Source organism: Lissotriton helveticus, chromosome 3_2 (genome assembly GCF_964261635.1).
Source record: "Lissotriton helveticus chromosome 3_2, aLisHel1.1, whole genome shotgun sequence".
NCBI classification, from domain to species: domain Eukaryota; kingdom Metazoa; phylum Chordata; class Amphibia; order Caudata; family Salamandridae; genus Lissotriton; species Lissotriton helveticus.
In genome coordinates, this window is record NC_136062.1 from 282,799,925 (window position 1) to 282,820,582 (window position 20,658).

At 45.4% G+C, this 20,658-nt stretch overlaps 1 protein-coding gene across 4 annotated transcripts in view; it reads left to right on the plus strand.

Annotated features, from left to right (window-relative positions):
* The window catches only part of BNIP2 (BCL2 interacting protein 2), a 248,240-nt gene extending 230,893 nt beyond the window's left edge, over positions 1-17,347 (plus strand). Inside the window, exon 11 of one of the 4 annotated variants that reach the window (XM_078685227.1) lies at positions 15,893-17,347. In XM_078685227.1, the coding sequence (XP_078541353.1) occupies positions 15,893-15,947 (55 nt within the window). In that variant the 3' untranslated portion in view covers positions 15,948-17,347. The remainder of the gene's footprint in view (positions 1-15,892) is intronic. The other 3 variants (XM_078685228.1, XM_078685225.1, XM_078685226.1) reach the window with 3 other exon arrangements.
* Positions 17,348-20,658: the final 3,311 nt, after the last annotated feature.

Genomic DNA, 20,658 nt, shown 5'->3' on the forward strand with positions numbered 1-20,658 from the left:
CCACCAGCCGCGCGCCTGTCACATTACAACACTCACATCAGCAAACAGCGCCATTCAAGGGCCCATCACTTTTACAAGCCCAAATGCCTGACACCGCAACCACACCAGTTGACGGATTGCGTGGACTGGCGTTTGGCTCAAAATCACTGAACATTTCCATATTTACAACCACTGAAACCACTGTGTGAGTTATTATCATGCTAATACCCAATGTGTGTGTTTAATATGTGCTGTACCCTTCCTTCCTCTGATGTAAGCGAACCTCAATATCCTGTATACCTGTTAATAAAACTGAAAACAACCAAAGACACCCAAATTCAGTGTCACTGTGCTTTCAAAGACAACTCATGTTGTAATATCCATAATACCTGTAACATGATCGCTTACCTCAACTGCCAATTTCAAATACCAGAATCTGCAAAGTAATTACCAACCATATGCATTAGTACCATCTCAATATGCATGGTGCTAAAAGAAGGGAATCACTCGACAAACATTCTGACTCCAACAAGACGCCGCAAGGTCTTACCTCAATCTATTTCCCCTTAGTCATGATATCTGTAAAATAACAGACAGACAGAATATTTGTAAGTTTAACGCTGTCGTAACACAGACTACCGTTTAACTTGAACGTTAAACCACCAAGTGACTGACGAATTATACCCGCACTGGACTCAACTCGTTCAAGACAAGCGCCTCTGATCGACTTCTGTGTTTTTCCGTGGCTGCCAGAATAGTGCCGCAGGAATAATAAAGGCTGTGACGTTTGCATGCTGAACAATAAAATCGGACTTGTATGTAAGTGAGGATATCATCCTTACTTTAGGCGTCCGCCATCTTTGAATGTGCACCTGAATCTGAATCAAGCTAATGACGTGGGGTGTGTGAAAGACTCACATGTTAAACATCAAAAAACGTTACCGCATTTATTGAAACGTAGACTAGAACGGTTACTAAAAAAAGAAATAATGATACTTCCTGCATATTGTTGGCCGACAATGAGGCCACAATTGAAAAAAAAAAATTGGTGCTTGGAAATAAGCTTCCAATAACGTCAATACATAATACGTACACCACGAGAATGCTTCCAAAGAAGAACTGTATGTTAGACACATCCTAGATGACAACACTTACTATCCTGCGCCAATGGTGTGCTCATAGGATGCGATGAACGATAAACTGACTCTGAATGTGTAACAATAACTCGATTCAACAATAGTATAACATCTCAGTTGTGCCGTCACCTGGATGTTACTTAATTGTGAAAAACTTTGCTAAGGATGTGTTCCAATTACTTGCCTATTGAAGGGATGCTTCTAGTTACTAGATATCCGTAATATACAGTGTATATGTGAACTTGTGCTGACCAGCTACTGGTCCTAAATGAATCATGTCATAGCCAATCTGTCATTTAGTCCTTTTGGAATCATTGACTCTAGGGTTTTCATCCAGTATACTTCACGTTGGAGCAGTTTATAGTGGTTATCTATGCCTGGCCTGAATTGTTCTTGCTCGATGACCTGAAACTGTAGTTGTGAAATAGAATGGTTCTCCTCTGTCCAATGTGCTGCAAGTGCTGAGGTTGCGTTCTTTGTGTGAATGCGGCTTTTATGCTCTGTGAGCCTGATTTTAATTTTGCGTTCAGTCTTTGCAACGTATGTCTTTCCGCACAGGCATGTTATACAATATATCACATTCTGCGTATTGCAGTCACTTGTATGCCTCAATGGTATTCGAGCTCCTGTGGTTGAATGCGTTAACATGTTGCCTGGGATGACATTGTTACAATGGGTAAAGTTGTAACATTTTAAAGTTCCTTTACAATGCTTGTTTTGGTTATGCTTTGTAGTTTTTTATAGTAACTCACGGAGATTCCTCCCTCTAGTGTACGCATGAACTGGCAAATCCTTGTAAATGTTATTGAAATCTGGTTCATTAGCCAAAAGCTCCAATCTTGTATTTACAATTCTCTTGATCGCTGCTGACATAGTGGTGTATCTGGATACAAATACTATTTCATTAATTCTTTTTGTTGCGTTTGGGACAAATAATTCTTTGCATTCTTTATTGGCTGCTCTGGTAATGCACTCTTGTAGTATCCTCTCAGGATAACCTCTTTGTTTATATATTTGTTGGTATTCTACAGTTTTTGCTAGACTTGTTTGAGGATCTGAGCATATTCTCTTTATTCTCACAAATTGGCAGTATGGAAGATTTTTTATGAGACTTCTCGGGTGAAAGCTAGAGTATTCCAAAGCATTATTGCGGTCCGTAGCCTTAGTGTATATTTGTGCATGCAGTCCTCTGCCATCTTGTGTTTTAATTGTCACATTCAAATATTCTATTGCTTTGTTGTCAATTTTGTAGGTGAACTGAATCCTCGGATCAAATGTGTTCAACTGTTGTATTATAGCTTCCAATGTTTCTCGAGTGTCCATCCAAATCAGAAAAAGTCTATAAATCTGCAATATAGTCTAATCCTAGACCACCAAGTTGTGTTGCTCATCAGATTGTGGTACTTAAATGAAGCCATAAAGATGTTCGCGTACGCAGGCGCTCCTGAAAAACCCAGAGGTTCCAGTAAGCTCTGCGTAGTATCTGTCACCCCAACTGAAGTAACTGTATTGCAGACAAAAGTTAAGCAATTGTAGTAATAATACTTTGTTTGTGTTGAGATCTTCCAACTGTAATAAAGCCCATTCCACCGCTTCCAGACCTGCGGCGTGTGGTATGGAGGTGTAGAGTGCGTTCCAGAGTACGTCTATTGTACAGAGTAGCCACAACTCTTGCACATCCTGTAGTGTGTTTTCCAATTTGGATAAGAAATCTGTGGTGTCTTTTATGTATAATCTCCACTGTTGTACAAACTTCTGTAAAAGTGGTCAAGGTATCTCCCGAGTGGGTCAAAAATTGACCCGCATCCCGATACTATCGGCCTAAAAGGGGGGCCTAGAAGACTCTTGTGAATCTTTTGGTATCATGTACAGCTGTGGTCGCCGAGGATTAGATGTGGTGAGATACAATCTTGTAGGATCATCAATCCACCCCATGTCCACGGCGTTTTGTAGAAGTTGCCCCAATATGCATTCTCGTGGTGTACGTATTATGTATTGACGTTGTTGGAAGCACCAAATTTTTTTTTTACAATTGTGGCCTCATTGTCGGCAGGAAGTGTCATTATTCCTTTTTTTAGTAACCGTTCTTGTCTACGTTTCAATACGCGCTGTACCGTTTTTTTATGTTTAACATTTGAGGCTTTCACACACACCGGAACCCCGTGTCATTAGTTTGATTCCGATTCAGGTGCACATTCAAAGATGGCAGCCGCCTAAAGTAAAGACGATATCCTCACTTACATACAAGCCCGTTTTTATTGTTCAGCATTCAAACGCCACAGCCTTTATTATTCCCGCGGCACTATTCTGGCAGCCACAGGAAAACACGGCAGTCGATCAGAGGCGCTTGTCTTGAACGCGTTATGGTATGGGTCTGGTGCGGGTATAATTCGTCAGTCATTTGCCGGTTTAACGTTCAAGTTAAACGGGAGTCTGTGTTATGACAGCGTTAAACTTATAAATATTCTGTCTGTCTGTTATTTTTACAGATATCATGACTAAGGGGAAATAGATTGAGGTAAGACGTTGCGGCGTCTTGTTGGAGTCAAAATGTTTATCGAGTGATTGTCTTCTTTTAACACCATGCATATTGAGATGGTACTAACACATACGGTTGGTAATTACTTTGCAGATTCTGGTATTTGAAATTGGCAGTTGAGGTAAGCGAGCGTGTCACAGGCATTATGGATATTACAACATGAGTTGTCTTTGAAGGCACAGTGGCATTGAATTTGGGTGTCTTTTGTTGTTTTCAGTTTTATTAACCGGTATACAGGATATTGAGGCTCGCTTACATTAGAGGAAGGTAGGGTAGAGCACATATTAAACACACACATTGGGTATTAGCATGATAATAACTCACACAGTGGTTTAAGTGGTTGTAAATATGGAAATGTTCAGTGATTTTGAGCCAAGCATGGATATTGATAGTTTCTATCATATGTTTCATTTACAGATTAGCCCCTGAAGAAGGAACTGTAATTAGTTCTGAAATGCATTGGGCGCCAACAATGAACCGAAAATTAATTTGAGAATATGATTGTTTTTGTACATGTATATGAAGACTACAATGATTAATTCATTGATACAATGGCAATGTAATGCACATTTTCTGCGGATGTTCAATCAACCCTTTTGGACATGCCCTTTGATGGCCGTCGCCTGTTTGGCAGCAAGGCGGACAACGCGCTAGAGCGTTTCAAGGACTCTAGGGCTACGGCCAGATCCTTGAGCCCCGCTACCACCTCTCTCCCCATGCAGTCTGCCTTTCGCCCCGTTTGTGGCTACGAAAGGGTGCCCCACCACACCCCACCCAGAGCCACAGGCCTGCGCAAGCTACCCATCCTCTGCGTGGCAGGAGACCCGATGTTGAGTCTGGGGGCCAGTGGGTGGGCCAGTCTACCCATGCCCCCCACCCCCGTAGCAGCCTCCAAACCTTCCTAGTCCAGCGTTTCAGGGCCACCACTTGCCAGTGGGCAGCAGTATACACCATCACTTCCACCACTGGCGCAACATTACGTCGGACAGGTGGGTTTTGCAGATAGTCCAAAGGGGCTACTCCTTCCCCTTTGAGACTACCCCTCTCTCCGCCAGAAAGTTACTGCCAAAGGAGCCATAAAATGCATTCCTGTTCCTAGAAATAGGTTGTGATTGCTACTCCCTCTACTTCCTGGTGCCCTAGAAGGACAAAGGCCTGCGTCCTATCTTGGACCTCAGGGACGTCAACCGCTTCCACTGGAAGGAGAAGTTCTAGATGTTAACTCTGCCTCAGGTCTTGTCTACCCCCGATCCTGGAGACTGGATGATAGCATTGGACTTGCAGGATGCTTACTTTCACATCCCCGTCTTGCCTGCCAATCAGTGTTACCTACACTTCAGGGTAGGCCACAAGCATTTTGCTCACTTTTGGCTTACCAGCGCCCCTCAGGTGTTCACGAAAGTGATGGCAGTGGTCGCGGTTCAACTGCGCAGATCAAGGGTTCCAGTGTTCCCCTATCTCAACGACTGGCTGTTGAAGGCAGGCCCAACCCAGGCTGTCGTTTCCCACCTCCAGACTACGGCGGACCTCCTGCATTTGCTGGGGTTTCCTATTAAACTGACAAAGTTGCACCTGATTCCTTCAGAAGCTCCATTTCATCAGTGGATCTGGACAACGCACAGTTTCGGGTCTATCCTCCCGAGCAGCGTGTCCGGGATATTTGGGCAATGATACCTATGTTTCAGCCTCTATATTACTGATTTCGGTGAGAATGATGCTGAGGCTGCTGGGCCCCATGGCCTCCTGCATCCTGCTGGTAGATCATGCCAGAACCTGAAGTTCCAGTGGGCGTGACATCAGGGGAATCTTTCCGTCGTCGTCCAGATCTGAGGGCACTGCAAGTCATTTGCAGTGGTGGCTCACAAAACAGGATTGGGCTCAGCTTCAGATATTTCTCCCTTTCCCAACCAGAGTTCACAGTATCGACGGATGAGTCACTTCTGGGATGGGGCGGCCACATGGGGGTGGCAGAGATCAGAGGCCTCTGGTGTCCAGCTGATTGGAGGCTCCACATCAACCTTCTGGAGCTCTGGGCAATTCGTCTTGCACTGAAAGCATTCCTTCTCTCTGTCAAGGGAAGAGTAGTGCAGGTGTTCACGGACAACACCACCGCCATGTGGTACTGCAACAAACTAGGGTGGGGTTGTGGACCCTTTGTCAAGAGGCTCTTCGCCTGTGGACTTGGCTGGAACATCAGGGCATGACCCTGGTGGTTCAACACCTGGCAGGTTCTCTGAACGCCATGGCGGACAAACTCAGCTGTCAGTGCCTGGTAGATCACGAATGGCATCTTCACTCGAAGGTGTTGCGAGGTATCCTTCAGCAGTGGGGAGAGCCTTGCTTAGATCTGTTTGCCACCGAAAAGAACGTTCAGTGTCCGCAGTTCTGCATGTTTGAGTTTCCAAGGCTGCGCTCGCTCTGCTACGCTTTTCGTCATGAGTTGAGTTGCGGCCCCCTGTATGCCTTTCTGCCTATACCACTTCAATCCAGAGTGCTGAAGAAGATCAAGTGTGACCGTGCCCAAGTACTTCTTGTGCCTCCGGACTGGACACAGAGTCTAGGACCTCAAGCTTTTGAACATGGCCAGCGATCCTCCGATCAGTCTGCCTCTTCTGGAGGATCTTCTGTCGCAGCAGCAGGGGACTGTCCTCCACCCGAACCTGTCCAGCCTCCACCTCCTTGCGTGGAGATTGAGCGGCAAAAGTTGACAGCTTTCGACCTTCCACCCGAAGTTTGTAACGTCATCTTAGCAGCCAGTCGTCCCTCCACCAAAACGGTATACACCTGTAGATGGAATAAATATATGGCCTGGTGCACAGCAAAGGCTGTGGATCCCCTTCCTGCCCCTCTTTCAGAGGTTCTCCTCTTCCTTCTTTCACTGGCCCAGAAGGGCTGTACTCTGGGCCCTTTTAAAGGCTATCTTTTGGCCATTTCATCCTTTCTTTGTCCTTCCTGATCAGCCTTCTCTTTTCAAGTCTCAGATTGTTAACAGATTTCTGAAGGGCATTACTCCTGTATTTCCTCCTCCTCCTTTCCTAATGCCCCAGTGGGACTTGAACCTTGTGCTCACTTACCTTATGTGTGCTCCCTTTGAGCCACTACATTGTCCTCTTCGCCTCCTCACTTTGAAGACTGCTTTCTTGCTTGCCATCACCTCTGCTCACAGGGTGAGTGAACTTCAAGCCTTATCTTCCAGGCATCCCTTTCTTGCTGTCCATCAGGACAAAGTAGTCCTCCGTACTAGGTCCTCTTTTCTGCCCAAAGTGGTTACCTCTTCCCACATAGGTCAGACCATCACATTGCCCACCTTCTTCCCGCAACCTTCCAAAGAGGAGAGACTCCACCGTCTGGATCCAAAACGATGCGCTGTCTTTTTACCTTGACCGCACTAAAGACTTCTGGTTGGATGATCAACTCTTAGTAAGTTATGTGGACGCCACGAAAGGTCCGGCAGTGCACAAACATACCATCTCTCGATGGTTCTTCCTATGCATTATGATCTGTTATTCTTTGGCTAAAAAGGAACCTCCAGACACTGCGTGCCCACTCTACCAGGGCGACAGCAGCTACTACTGCTTTGGGACGTGGAGTCCAGCTGGTTGACAACTGCGAGGCAGCCACGTGGGCATCCCTGCAAACGTTCACAAAACATTACTGCCTGGACAGCCCAGTCCGGAGAGACCGCGTTTTTCGGCCGTTCTGTTCTCCGTGACTTCCTCGTGTGAACTTGATTCGCAGACCCACCTCCGGGGTTGGTATTGCTGGGGTATCTTTCTAAGGTAAGGAATCTAGAACTACGGTGTCTTTCAGAAGAACAAATTACTTCCCTTCGGTAACGATGTATCTGTAAGAGACCTTAGTAGTTATAGATTCCTTACCGCCCTATCTAGCCTCTGCGTTATGTTATGTTATTGGCCTCTTATATAGCGCATGACTCACCCAGGGGCATCTCCGCGCTTACTTAGGCGAAAACTGAAGAGAGAAATTATGTATCAGAGCCGAGGAGAATTAAAATAAGAAGGCCTTAAGTAGATTCATAAAAACCAGATAGGAGGTGGATTTACGCAAAGCCTCTGGTAAGGAGTTCCAATACTTAGGAGCGATATATGAAAAAGCTTTGCCCTCTGAGCGAGTCTGCCGAATGCGCGGAATCATCAGCAGCGCCCTTTCATTTGATCTCAGGTTACGGCAGGAGGTCTGCTTACAAAGTTTCTTTTGCAAGTAACCAGGACCTGTTCCGTTGATGGCTTTAAAGGTGAAACTACAGATCTTGAAAAATTACCTCTTTTTCACTGATAACCAGTGAAGCTCTTTGAGCAGGGGGAGTGATGGAGAGCCGGGGGGATGGTTTAGGACCATCCTTGCTGCCGTGTTTTGGATGACTTGGAGTTTTGCTACCAGGGTTTCACCCACTTCGGCCAGTAGAGCGTTCCCGTAGTCCAGGCGGCTCACCACCATCGCCTGGACCACCGTTCTTCGATGTTTCACTGGTAGTTATGGAATAATTCTACGGAGTAGTCGAAGACTATAGTAGCAAGAGCCCATGATGTTTTTGACATTTTCCTTCATAGTCAATTTGTCACCCAATTGTATTCCCAGGCTCTTTACTAATGATGAGGGATTGGGGGCTGTCCCCAACTGGGCAGGCCACCAATCGGCCAAATTAAGATTGTGTTTTTCCCAGAAGCATAATTTCTGTTTTTCCTGGATTAAGTTGGAGGCAGCATTCTGCCATCCAGTTTGAGATGGCCAACATTCCTGCCGAAAAACGCACTCTCCTCATTTAGGTTGGATCCAATAGGGAAGATCAGTTAAGTATCGTCCACGTACGATATAATCTCAAACCCAAAAGGTCGAACAATCTTGGCCAATGGAGCCATGTGCACATTGAAGAGAGTGAGGCTCAAGCAAGAGCCGTGCAGGACTCCCTTGTCTAGCAAGAATTTTTAAGACCTAAAAGGGCCCAGCATGACCGTTTGCCCTCTGTCTGCCAGAAAACTTTTTAGCCATTTCAGAGAGAGGTCCCCAACACCACATTCCCGCAACCGCTCCACAAGCAGTCGATGGGAGACAGTATTGAATGCTGCGGAGAGGTCTAAGAGGGTGAATATTGTGGATCCTCCCTCGTCCAGGTTTAGTCTTATTGAATCCGTGACCGCCAATATGGCGGTCTTGGTACTAAAGCCCGGCCGAAAGCCTGACTGTGAGGGGTCCAGGATATTATTAATCTCTAAATAATGGCTCAGTTGTTTATTTATATGGGCTTCCAGTATCTTCCCCAACAAAGGTAACAGATATCGGTCTGTAATTATTCAAGACCTGAGGATCTGCTGTCGTTTTTGTAAGGATTGGGCGAACATAGGCTTCCTTCCAAGCTATTGGAATAGAGCCCGTTGAAATGGAGTTAAAAATTTCCTGAATTGACGAACTGGCTTCTAGGAATAGGGACTCCCTTACAGGGCCCTAGTTATGTGCACCAGTGGTCAGTGTCTTGCATGGCTCGGCGCTTCTGGCGTGGAATGTCGTGTCAGAACTGACGTCAGCGCCCCGGGTGCGGCGTCTAAGTAGATACCGCAAGGTCATCCCGGCGGCCACGATGCCGACGACTAACGAGGAGTGGACCGACGCGCAGGGGTACTGCTAAGAAAAAATTTCTCCGGATCCATTCTGACGCCTAGGGGTAATTCTAAGGTAAGGAATCTATAACTACTATTGTCTCTTATCGAAGGTAAGTAACTTGTTCAAGGCCTACTTTCCTATGTCCATTCACCTGCCCATTGCTACTACCTTAATTTTGTGGTAATTGAATAACACTACCAATTCAGAATACTTATTTTCGGGGGTCACTGTGGCTCTAAGGGTGTTCACGACTGCCTAGCTGTAGTGCCTGCCAACCTGCATGGGGTGGGGTGGGGGGGGGTGGGGGGGGAGCACGCATGTCTTCCCCCTATCTCAACAATTGACTAAACGGGCGGAAGCAGGCATTAATGCCCGGCCCACACTTAACCAGCTAACTCCCTGCACTGTCACTTGGCAGTCTTCATAAAGGCCAAGCCTCATCACCAAGCTCAACAAGTCCAGCCTTCCCTAGAGTTCCTGTTGAGTGCAATTATAGAGAGAGCCTACCCCAAACAGTGTATTGACATTCCAGCAGCTGCTGTCATTTTCAGCCCAGTCATCCACTCAGTCAGAACCGTGATGCGCTTTCTAGGAATGATGGCCTCATGCATCTCCTTTGTGCCTCAAGCCAGGCTCCACATGTACCCCAAACCAGAATGCCACGTGAAACGGTCGTCACCAGCAACAACTTGTTGTGGGGCAAGCCTCTCACAGATCCCCATCGTCAAGTGTCCACTACCACTGACCTGTCTCTCACTGGCAGTGGTGCACTTCTCAGCAACATTAGCATCCAGGGTGTGCGAACCCCTCAGTATAAAGGGCACCGCATCAATAACCAAGGAACTGCTAGCCATACAAATTGCCCTCAAAGCCTTCTCTCAGGTCATTCTAGGGTGGTAGTCCTCGTAAAAAAAGACCCCACTACAGCCATGCTACCTGTATGAACAGAGGAACTCGCACTCCCCAGCGCTTGCACTGAGGAGTTAGTATTTGGCAATTCACTATGACATAGAACTCCTAGCCGAACACCTTATAGGGGTGGAAATGCCTTTTCAGACTTGCTCAGCATGACGAATTAACAGTTCCACAAGTGAAAACTCCACCCACAAGTCCTACGCTGTACTTCCACCTTTGTGGTACCCCGCAAAAGCCCTGATGGCCACTGCCGAAAACTCATAAAATGCCCAAACTTCGCCTCCGGGTACAATCACCCACCTTCCATGGGTGATGCACTATTGGTGATACACAATGGATGAATTGGTCAGGGATCTTTGTGCATGCTTTTTCACCTCTCCGACTCCTTCCATACGTGAAGAGGAAAAAGAGACAAACCTCTCTGGCTCTCATCCTGGTGGCTCCCACTTGCACCAGGCAATCCTGGTACTCCTTGCTCCTGGAGATATCCATTAGCCCCCACAAAAAGTTGCTGCAGATAGCACATCTCGTAATTCCCAAAAACTATTAGAATAACGTATTGCAAACTTCCAAATCCCAATACTGAATGGCTTGATGACAAGAGTATGTAGAGCAAGTGAATCTACAGCACTGGGTAAGCAACCTATTCCTTTTTACATTTAATCAAGCCAGTCACATTGTCGTGAAATGTAAAAATATGAGTGAAATGATTGGCTTGCAAATTTAAATGGCAGAGATATGCAAAAGTGTTACCTTTAAAACCCTCTTGGCACCTTTTTCTTTCTTAGGTCGAGCTATTTATAGCTCTGAACTATTGCAGGGGAACAACACTCTTGAACAAGCGGATTGCTCCCAATGCATGTTGTGTACTGAAGCGTGACGCATCGCCAGGTGCACGCTTGGCCTCACACCCCATCCCCATATGCTTGTTCCCTCCCACTCGCTCGCTCCCCCGCCCCCCCCCCCCCCCCCACTCCCATCCGACTTGCAAGTAAGCCTCTATGGCATTCCTCCTGTTCATTAAGCCTCCTGTGCTCCGTGTATTCCCCCCTCCCTTTTAGCCCATCCCTTTGAAGTCTGCTCGCATTTCCCTCCTCCCCCTTCTGGGTCCTTGGCACCTCGCAATCCCACCTCCCTTCTCGCCCAGCCCGTTCATGCTCTGCTGCCTTCTCCCTACTCCCGTTTTCGTTAGTTGCATTCACACTAGGAAGTCGATTTTAGGTGAAGACGTCGACAATAAGCTGCACAATGAATAACTTAATCACCATCTTTTAATTGTATTTTAACTAAATTGCCTTCTACTAAGGGACTACAAACTAGCATGTACCCTGTACTAGAACACTTGAAAATATGCCTCCATCTGAGTCCAGTCGGCTCTCGCTTTACTGACATTTGCTGGGATGGTTGGGGTAAACATGGGACTGTCCTGGATACCGGCTCCCCCTGCACGTTTCCTTCACACAGAGTACACAAACAGATTGGACCAGAGCTCTATGCCGTTTCCACCCTTCATTACGACTTTCTCTTATTTTCTTATTATTTCCAAAAGTCCTTACTTGAACCCTTCCTTCTATCCAACCCCGCGCCTCTCGCCTCCTTGACACCACACCATTGTCTTCCGCCCATCGCACCTGCCTCCTGCCGCACCCACCCCTCCTACCCTTTTCTACCTGTGCGCCTCGGGTACTTTGAATACTCAGTACGCGCGCAGCAAGAAAATACAAATAATATCTAAAAAAAAGAGTTCTAAAACTGAGAATCTAGCATATTTTCTTTAAGAATGTTGATTAGACTAATAACAGCATCAACAATAAGAATAATATAAATATTAATAACTGCTGGGAGCAATAATTCACTGAACCATCAGACAGGCTACGTTAAAACTACACCTTCGTTTATTTTTCTTTATTCCCTCACTGAACAGTATAGAGCATATTACCATAAGAGGGCACCCCCCCGACATGAATTGTGTAATAATTTGGGAAGCTTACTGGTCTTGAGACGCGCGTGCACAAAGCCATCAGCCTCGCACCCATTTGCTCCCCGAGCCAGGCATCTGAAGCTTCCCCAGCGCGCGCTCGGCCTCACTTCTCCTCACACCCCATCACCCATAAACACCATCTGCCTCGTATCAGACTTCAGAGGAATCAGTCTCACAACGGCCCCTGCCCATCCCCCTCCCCCACTACAGAGCGCGTCTCACAGCCGTACTTTGACAGCCGCGAGGCCGTGTCTCTTTCATGGCGAGTGCTTGTTTTTGTACTATCGCGTTTGCCTTCAATAGTGGCTGACGCGCTTTTCATTTCTCTGCGGGTAAAGTCCGCTCTTTTCTCATTGTCACTTTTGATGTGCGAGGCACCTTCAGGTTCGAGAACGGCAGCCGCGCATTTCTTTTGTAATGCACAGCTACCGAAATCAATTAACACAAACTTGCCATTGGCACCGGCAACTTGCAGCCTCTCATTCCTGTCCTGCCCCCGGGTGCTGCGCTTTAGCTTTAATTAACACAAATCCCACTCACCGCCCGGGTAAGTTGAATTAACCTTCTCACTGCTGGAGTGTTAATTAACATTCAATAGTGACGTCGGTCCCCTGGAGGAGTCTCTCCTATGTGATGCACATGTGTGGTGCTTCCGAGGGTAACGCATTTACTGCCCCCTCCCCCCAGCACAAGGAAGCGGGCAGGGAGATGAGGGCTTTTACCACCCCGGAAGTCCTGCCATCAGCCCGAAACATCGGAGCCCAGCTGCCAGCCCGGCCATGTTTTCTCCGATGGCTACAGAGTGCCATGGACTTTACATTATGTCTACTTGGTTTCTTCAAATGTTTAAATCGGACTTTGTATACTTCTTTCCTATATTCCTCTGTATTCTTTTTCTTTACTTCATCCCCCTCCTTCTGCCTCATTCCTGCAGCCTTTCACTGTCCCTTCTCTTCTATTTACTGCACTGTCCTTCACAGTGCTTAATTTGAGCCAGTGGTTTCCGGTGCTCAGCACCGGCACTTAATCATCAACACTGGTGCTTGTAGCGTGAACTCAATCTAATTAGAGCGCTTTTCATCAGCACCAGTTAAGGACACACTCATTTTTGTAGGCACTGGAGATTAAGTGATTTGGCCAGAACCACAGAATGGTGAGCCGAAGTTGGCAGCTCTGGCCATTATGCCACATCCTCTCCCATTTGTGGTTAGTAGTAGGCTCTGTTTTAGGTGGCGCTAACAGGAGAAATGGGCTGGTGCAAGCTGCCTCTTGACGAGAGCACTCAGACACCACCACATCACTCGGGGACCACCACCACATCACTCGGGGACACCACCACATCACTCGGGGACACCACCACATCACTCGGGGACACCACCACATCACTCGGGGACACCACCACATCACTCGGGGACACCACCACATCACTCGGGGACACCACCACATCACTCGGGGACACCACCACATCACTCGGGGACACCACCACATCACTCGGGGACACCACCACATCACTCGGGGACACCACCACATCACTCGGGGACACCACCACATCACTCGGGGACACCACCACATCACTCGGGGACACCACCACATCACTCGGGGACACCACCACATCACTCGGGGACACCACCACATCACTCGGGGACACCACCACATCACTCGGGGACACCACCACATCACTCGGGGACACCACCACATCACTCGGGGACACCACCACATCAGTCGCGGACACCACCACATCACCACATCACTCGGGGACACCGCCACATCACTCGGGGGCACCGCCACATCACTCGGGGGCACCGCCACATCACTCGGGGGCACCGCCACATCACTCGGGGGCACCGCCACATCACTCGGGGGCACCGCCACATCACTCGGGGGCACCGCCACATCACTCGGGGGCACCGCCACATCACTCGGGGGCACCGCCACATCACTCGGGGGCACCGCCACATCACTCAGCCCAACCACATCATCACTCAGCACCACAACAGCACTGTCCTTGCTTGGTACCAACAAGCATTGCCATAGCCAATAGGACTCGCATTAGGAAAGTGTAAGCTATTTGCTTTGTGAATAACAATGCTATTAATTTAGATATTTTCAAAGCAACACATATTTAAAAAATGTGTCATTTACAATAACAATAGCTCACACTTTCCTAATGCGAGACCTATTGCATTGCAAATGCTTGTTATTTTAAAGCGAATATCTTAGAAACTGCTGATCGGATTTACCTCATTTACTTTCATGGCAACTTTGGTGTAAAACCATTAAACTGTTAGCACTGTTCATGGGAGTTAGATTTCCTATGGGAGCTAAAATAGGACATGACTCATTCCATGCAAATCTGTTCACAGGATCAAAATCATAGGCTAATCAAAATATAGCTTTTCAATGGCAGGGGGGGTGTGAGAGAGAGAGAGAGAGAGAGAGAGAGAAACAGACTGTTTAATTGCCACAAACTAAACTGAGGGGTCATTTATTTGTACATAAATCAGATATTTGGTAAGTGACAATCAAACCCCAAGGGCCTAGAAAATAATCTTTAATTGGGGAATGAATATTGGGTTTTTCTTGGGTATATTTGCTCATGAATCTGACAAATTTCCTGCATAGGATTGCCACGAGATTCAAATACCTGAAGTGCATTAGTGTTGCGCAAGGTGTTTTGCACTAAATTAAAATTAGTATTAAAGTTTTGTGACAGTCTTACACAGAAAATGTTTTACTTATTAATAACTTATTGCTTTGTGTTCCTCCCAGCCACTATCAAAGATTAGAGCAGCAAAAATTTAAATAATAGTAAATAATACCTGTAGTGATACAAGTTGTGGGAGTAGCTTCAAAAAGTCTTAAGGCAACTTTTCTGTTGTTCAGTTCAGTAGAATAATAATTGAATTGTATAGCGAAGTAACCTATAGTATCCTGTGCGTTTTAAGTTCCCTCTAAGAGCCTCACTCTCTACTCCTGTCTTTTAATGCAACTCTCGCACATGCGGTATATATCACAACATGGCATTCGAGCATTTTAGTTCTTCCATTTAAGTCTTTTGTTTGCCCTTACTCCAGTAATTACCCTCTGCAACTAAATTCTTGATGTACTTATCTTATTATCTTAAGATTGTTTTTTCTATTTTAATCTTTTTTTAATATTAACACTTAGGATGCATTATTCCCATGCAAGGATTAATATTTCTAGGTATCTGGATTGTCCACCCAGTGAAGGGTTAAATCCACTCAGGTTTTTAGGATATCCACAATGAATTTGCATGAGGAAGATTTAAATATAATTAATTTTATGGATGGTTATTTGCATGTTAGTCTACATTGTATTATTCAGGTTTTCTACAAGACCCTGCCAGGTTCCTACTTTGTATTATGTTTTATTTTAATGGAGAGCTATCTAGCATCAATTTGATATTTATATAAGTGGCATTTCCTTCTAGCCTATTTACAGTGTAAGTGATGCAGCTGGATGTCTTAATTTTTATTCTATGAGGACACCATTTAGTAATGTCTTGTTTTATTCCTCTTGAGTACTGCAAATCTACTTGGACTTGAATTTTATCCACAGTTTGTAAGAAATTACTTTCTGAACGTAAATGAGCTGATATTTGCAAATTAATTGTTTAGTTTTTCAAAATATAGCTGAAATAAAAGCTTTTTTATTGTGTCAATTATATTCTTGATCAAATGTTTTTTTTTTTTTTTAATCAAGCAGTGTTGACAAAGAACTGAATAGTAAGCAAGAAGATAGGCCGACTGGTCTGTAAGTGGAAAGTGCAAGACCAGAAAGACTGAAGAATGCGCAGATGGAGAGCCACTTGTGTTTTTACTTTCATTGCAATGTTGTTTGGCTGTTTACTTCACATATTGTCTATTGCAAAAGGTGCCTTGATACTTTCCCATAGACTAGCGTAAAAGGAACTCATCACTACTGTAATGGTTAGCCTAACGTCAATTAACCTTAAAAAGACAAAGCCTCACTGTTTTTACAAAATAATTCTTTGTAAATCTACATTATGAACAATAGTCATCACAAGGTCTGCTAAAATGTTGCTGTAGTAAATGTTCTTAAAGCTACCCGTTTAAGGTTTCCACATACCGTCCTGAATATATATGCAAGGCAGTGAAATATGATGCATGTGTCACACAAACAGATCACATCTGCAGGAGTCTCCTTGGTGAAGCCACGCTACATGGAAAGAGTGAAACTTTTCCTTCCCACTTACCCCGGGATACTCGGACTAAATAATTTTAGTAATTCTCCCAAAAAGGTTGTTTGCCTGGGACTAAACCAAGACCGTGTCACGCTATGGAAAAATGCATTCATTATGCACCAAGTGGTCAGGTTAAATTTGTTTGAGACATAGAAGCCTGACAGTAATGGAAAAGGCTAACATTTTTCACAGTTCAATATTCAGATGGTTGTCATGAATAGTGGACAGCAAAGAGTTGTATCTAGACACTCCACATTTTTAAATGTTTTTTCGGCCAGCTTGAGAAATTCATTGGCGATGGTAAACTCATGGAAACATTAAAGGAACAGTTTTGGCTTATAAAGTGGCGCATACCACCACTCTTCACTTTAGACGCACTGGCTACATAGCAGCTCAATCTTCTTTTAACTGTTAACTTGATAGCGACCTAATATTGTATTATAATCAATTTTATATTTTATAATGCTGAATGTCAAAGAACCTCATTTTATAGGTCCAATTGCAGTTGCTTATCTGAATGATGCATGTTCTTCAGTAAAATATTTATATTCATAAAAAGGTAAAGGACAGAGATAATATATATATTTTTATGAACTTTTCGGAGCAATATTTTGTTATGTTGTGCTCTGCCAGAGGACTAGTCTTTGAAGACAAACAAGGCCATAATAAACTGCAGAGTCTCTTTTGTGCAAATCACATGTTGAACATTTGTGTTGTAAATGCGTGAGCATGTTTTTGAGTGAGTCCGAAAATTAGATGTTTATTTAGAAGTTAATGTTCTCAAATATAGTACAATGCTTATATTGGTAATGTGAAACCTATCCCTAATTGTACATGTAACTAAATATATGTGGATTGTGGTGATACTAGTCAAAACAGACTATTTGTTTTTTATATTGAAATGCGTGTGTTTCAATAAAAAGGTCATCTCGTATAGGCAATGCCTCCACCTACATACATGCTGCTATCAGAGTTGCATGTAAGAAAACAGCATCTATTTAATTTTGATTTTCACAAGATGTGACTTGAAACTCAGTTCAGCAGCGGAGCGTCCTTTAACAATATTGAACTATTTGCAATAGTGTGTGGCCAGATGTGTGGCCAGACTCGTCGCCTAATTAAAGTGTGACCAGTGCAGTTTGCTGATCCTTTAACAACTTTTCTTATTATCATTGATGCCTTACTTTTGCATTGTCATTTTTGGGAGAACTTTATAGAATACACTGTAAAAAGGCCTCTAAATTTGGGGGGAGGATGCAAAATTTTGTTAAGACATTTATGTTCTAAAAGGTAAGAACAGTTTAGGAACTGAAGAAGTGTAGAGCTCTGGCACCAGGCTATCGAAATTGGCAGTTATGAATTCAGATGTATATAGAGAGCATAATCTTTAAAGTCTGTAGGTAATGTGGATTGTACAGAAAATGCCACTCCAGGGCAGCCCTAGGAAAAACAACTATTTGTAGTTAGACTGCAGTACTAAATATAGGGGATTTTGTGGCATTGTGTACATTGCTGTACCTTTTGGGGTAAGTGAGAAACCTATAAGTCCCACAAATAATTAAATCCTAAGTACAATAGGAGATGCCATGAGGAGGTATATCTCAGATGGGGCGGTACCAGTTATAAGTAGACTTAATATGTGTTTGGTGATTTCTAATGAGCATGCAATGGATGTAGCTTTATCATTGTCTATAGATATTGGGTATGTTGCATGAAACAGTGAGTTTGCTGAATTAAAATAGTTTATCTGCAAAAACTGTTCCCACACTACATCTATGGATATGCCCTAACAAGAGAACTTCAAATAAAAATTGAGGGAAGAAACATAAATGTTCTGGGATTTAGAATCTGGAACAAACCCTGTCAAACTCAATTCAGTCTTTTTTGTTTTTAAATCTGTTTATTGAAAAATAAAACAAGGCATCAACAACATACAAAGGTGCGTGGACAGTACCAGGGTCGTGCAGTATATCAGTAGACTTTACAGTAGAGAATATCAGTCACTGGCGGCACACAGATATCCCCTCTATATCGATTCCAAGGATCCCAAACTTTATGCCATTTTCAGGGGGGACCTCGGGCCAGATACACGGTCTTCTCTCTAAACATGCACCAGTCCATGTTTTCTAGCCACACCTGAAGAGTAGGAGGCCTCTGGGACCCCCATAGCTGGGCGATGTTTCGTTTAGCAATCATGGCCCCTAGAGTCACCCGTGGGTCTGTGTCACATTGTGATCCGTGGGCTCCCAGATGTTCAATAAACAGCGCCTGGCCTCCAGCAAGAGAGCCACACCCGTGACTTCCTGCATGACCTCATGGATCTTGTTCCAATAGAGCACTACTTCTCGACACTCCCAAAGGATATGGAGGAATGTTCCCAATTGACCACAACCCCGTCTACACAGACCCGCCTCAGAAAAACCCATATGGACAAGCTGGGGACCCGTGACATATACCCTATGGAATATTTTGAGCTGAACCAGTCTGAGTCGTGCCGGAATTGCGACATCCTTCGGTCAGGAGATCGCCGACTGCCAATCTTCATCGTCCAGCTCAAGGCTGTCACGGGTCCACTGCTCTCGTAATTGCAACAAACGGTCCGCCCTGTGGCTGATCAATTTTTTATATATCAGGGAAATGGTGCTATCCGGCATATGGCCGTCCAACACACGATCCTCCAACGGGGAAGACTCCGGTATCTCCTCCCCTTCTGGAAAGACTGACATCAGTGCATGACGGACCTGAGCATAGCGGAAGTACTCCATCCCACCCAACTCAAACTCAGTTTGGAGATCCTTAAACGATTTCACATGACCCTTAACCCAGAGGTCTCCCACCTTGGAGATGCCAATGAGATCCCACCTGTCGAATCCTTTAGTATTCCACAATTTACCAAACTTATCCGGGTCGAAAAGCGGGGTCGCCAAGGTCAACCGATCCCTCCACCCTAACGAGGCGTAGCATCCTGCCAGACCCGTACAGCTGTACTAGTCGGCCCGTCAATGTCTTCACCACCGATTTAGAATAGAGCGCTCTATAATAATTGCCTCCGGGAAGCAGCCACCTATCTATGGCAAAACCAGGATTTGACGCAGGGCCATACATATCGTGGTTGATGGCACTTAACTGTGACGCCCAATAATATCTTTTAATGTTGGGGAGAGCAATGCCCCCATCGTACCAGGGGAGCGTCAATTTGGCCAACGCAATACGAGGTCTGCTATCCCACAAGAGTTTCCGCTACAAATCCTCAACTACACGAAAGTAATCGGCCGGAACAATATCGAGTGTTTTGAAGAGCATACAAAAAACGAGGAAGAGACATCATTTTGAAAAGGGCCGCTCGTCCCAGCAGGGACAGCGGGAGCTTTCGCCAGCCCGCCACATCTCGCTTCAACAGATTTAGAGGAGGGAAACGGTTCTTTTCGTATCGAACCAAGGGGTCCATAGAAACATAGATCCCGAGATATTTGAACCCCTCTCGTGCTATCTGGATGGGGCAATTACGGGGCAAGACCGGGGCATCCCCGTGTAAAACAAACAGATAGGATTTAGCCCAGTTGATAACCAAGCCAGAGTTTCTACCAAAGGAAGCCAGCATGTCACAAAATCAATCAAAGATTTCCTGGGAGAAGTCAAATAAAGCAAAATGTCATCTGCATACAACAAAATGCGATCTTCCACCTGCGGGGACCAGTGAATACCCCTCATCGAGGGCTCCCAACGAATCCAAGCTGCGAGAGGTTCAAGTGCCAACGCGAACAAAAGAGGAGACAGTGGGCAACCCTGGCGAGTACCCCTTCCGAGAGAAAATGAGGCAGAGACGCGACCATTGACCACTATCTGGGCTAGCAGGTTCGCATAGAGAAGCCGCACCCAACTAATGAAATCAGACCCAAAACCAAATTTTGCCAGCACCGCCCAAAGATACGGCCATTCTATAGTATCAAACGCCATGGTGGCGTCTAACGATGCCAAAATGGCCGGCTCACGCAGCGTTGCAGCCCTCGTGAGAACTCCGTGTTTACGCCGGATGTTCAACGCCGTATTCCTATGTGGGATAAAGCCGGACTGATCCGGGTGGATCAGCTCCCCGATGACCCCAATCAGTCTATTGGCCAACAGCTTGGCCAGGATCTTAGGTTCGGCATTTAACAATGAGATCGGTCGATACGACGCACACATTCCTCATTTTCCCTCCTTATGTATCACGACTATCGATGCCAAACGCTGATCACTCGGGAGGCGACCTCGGTCTCGGGAC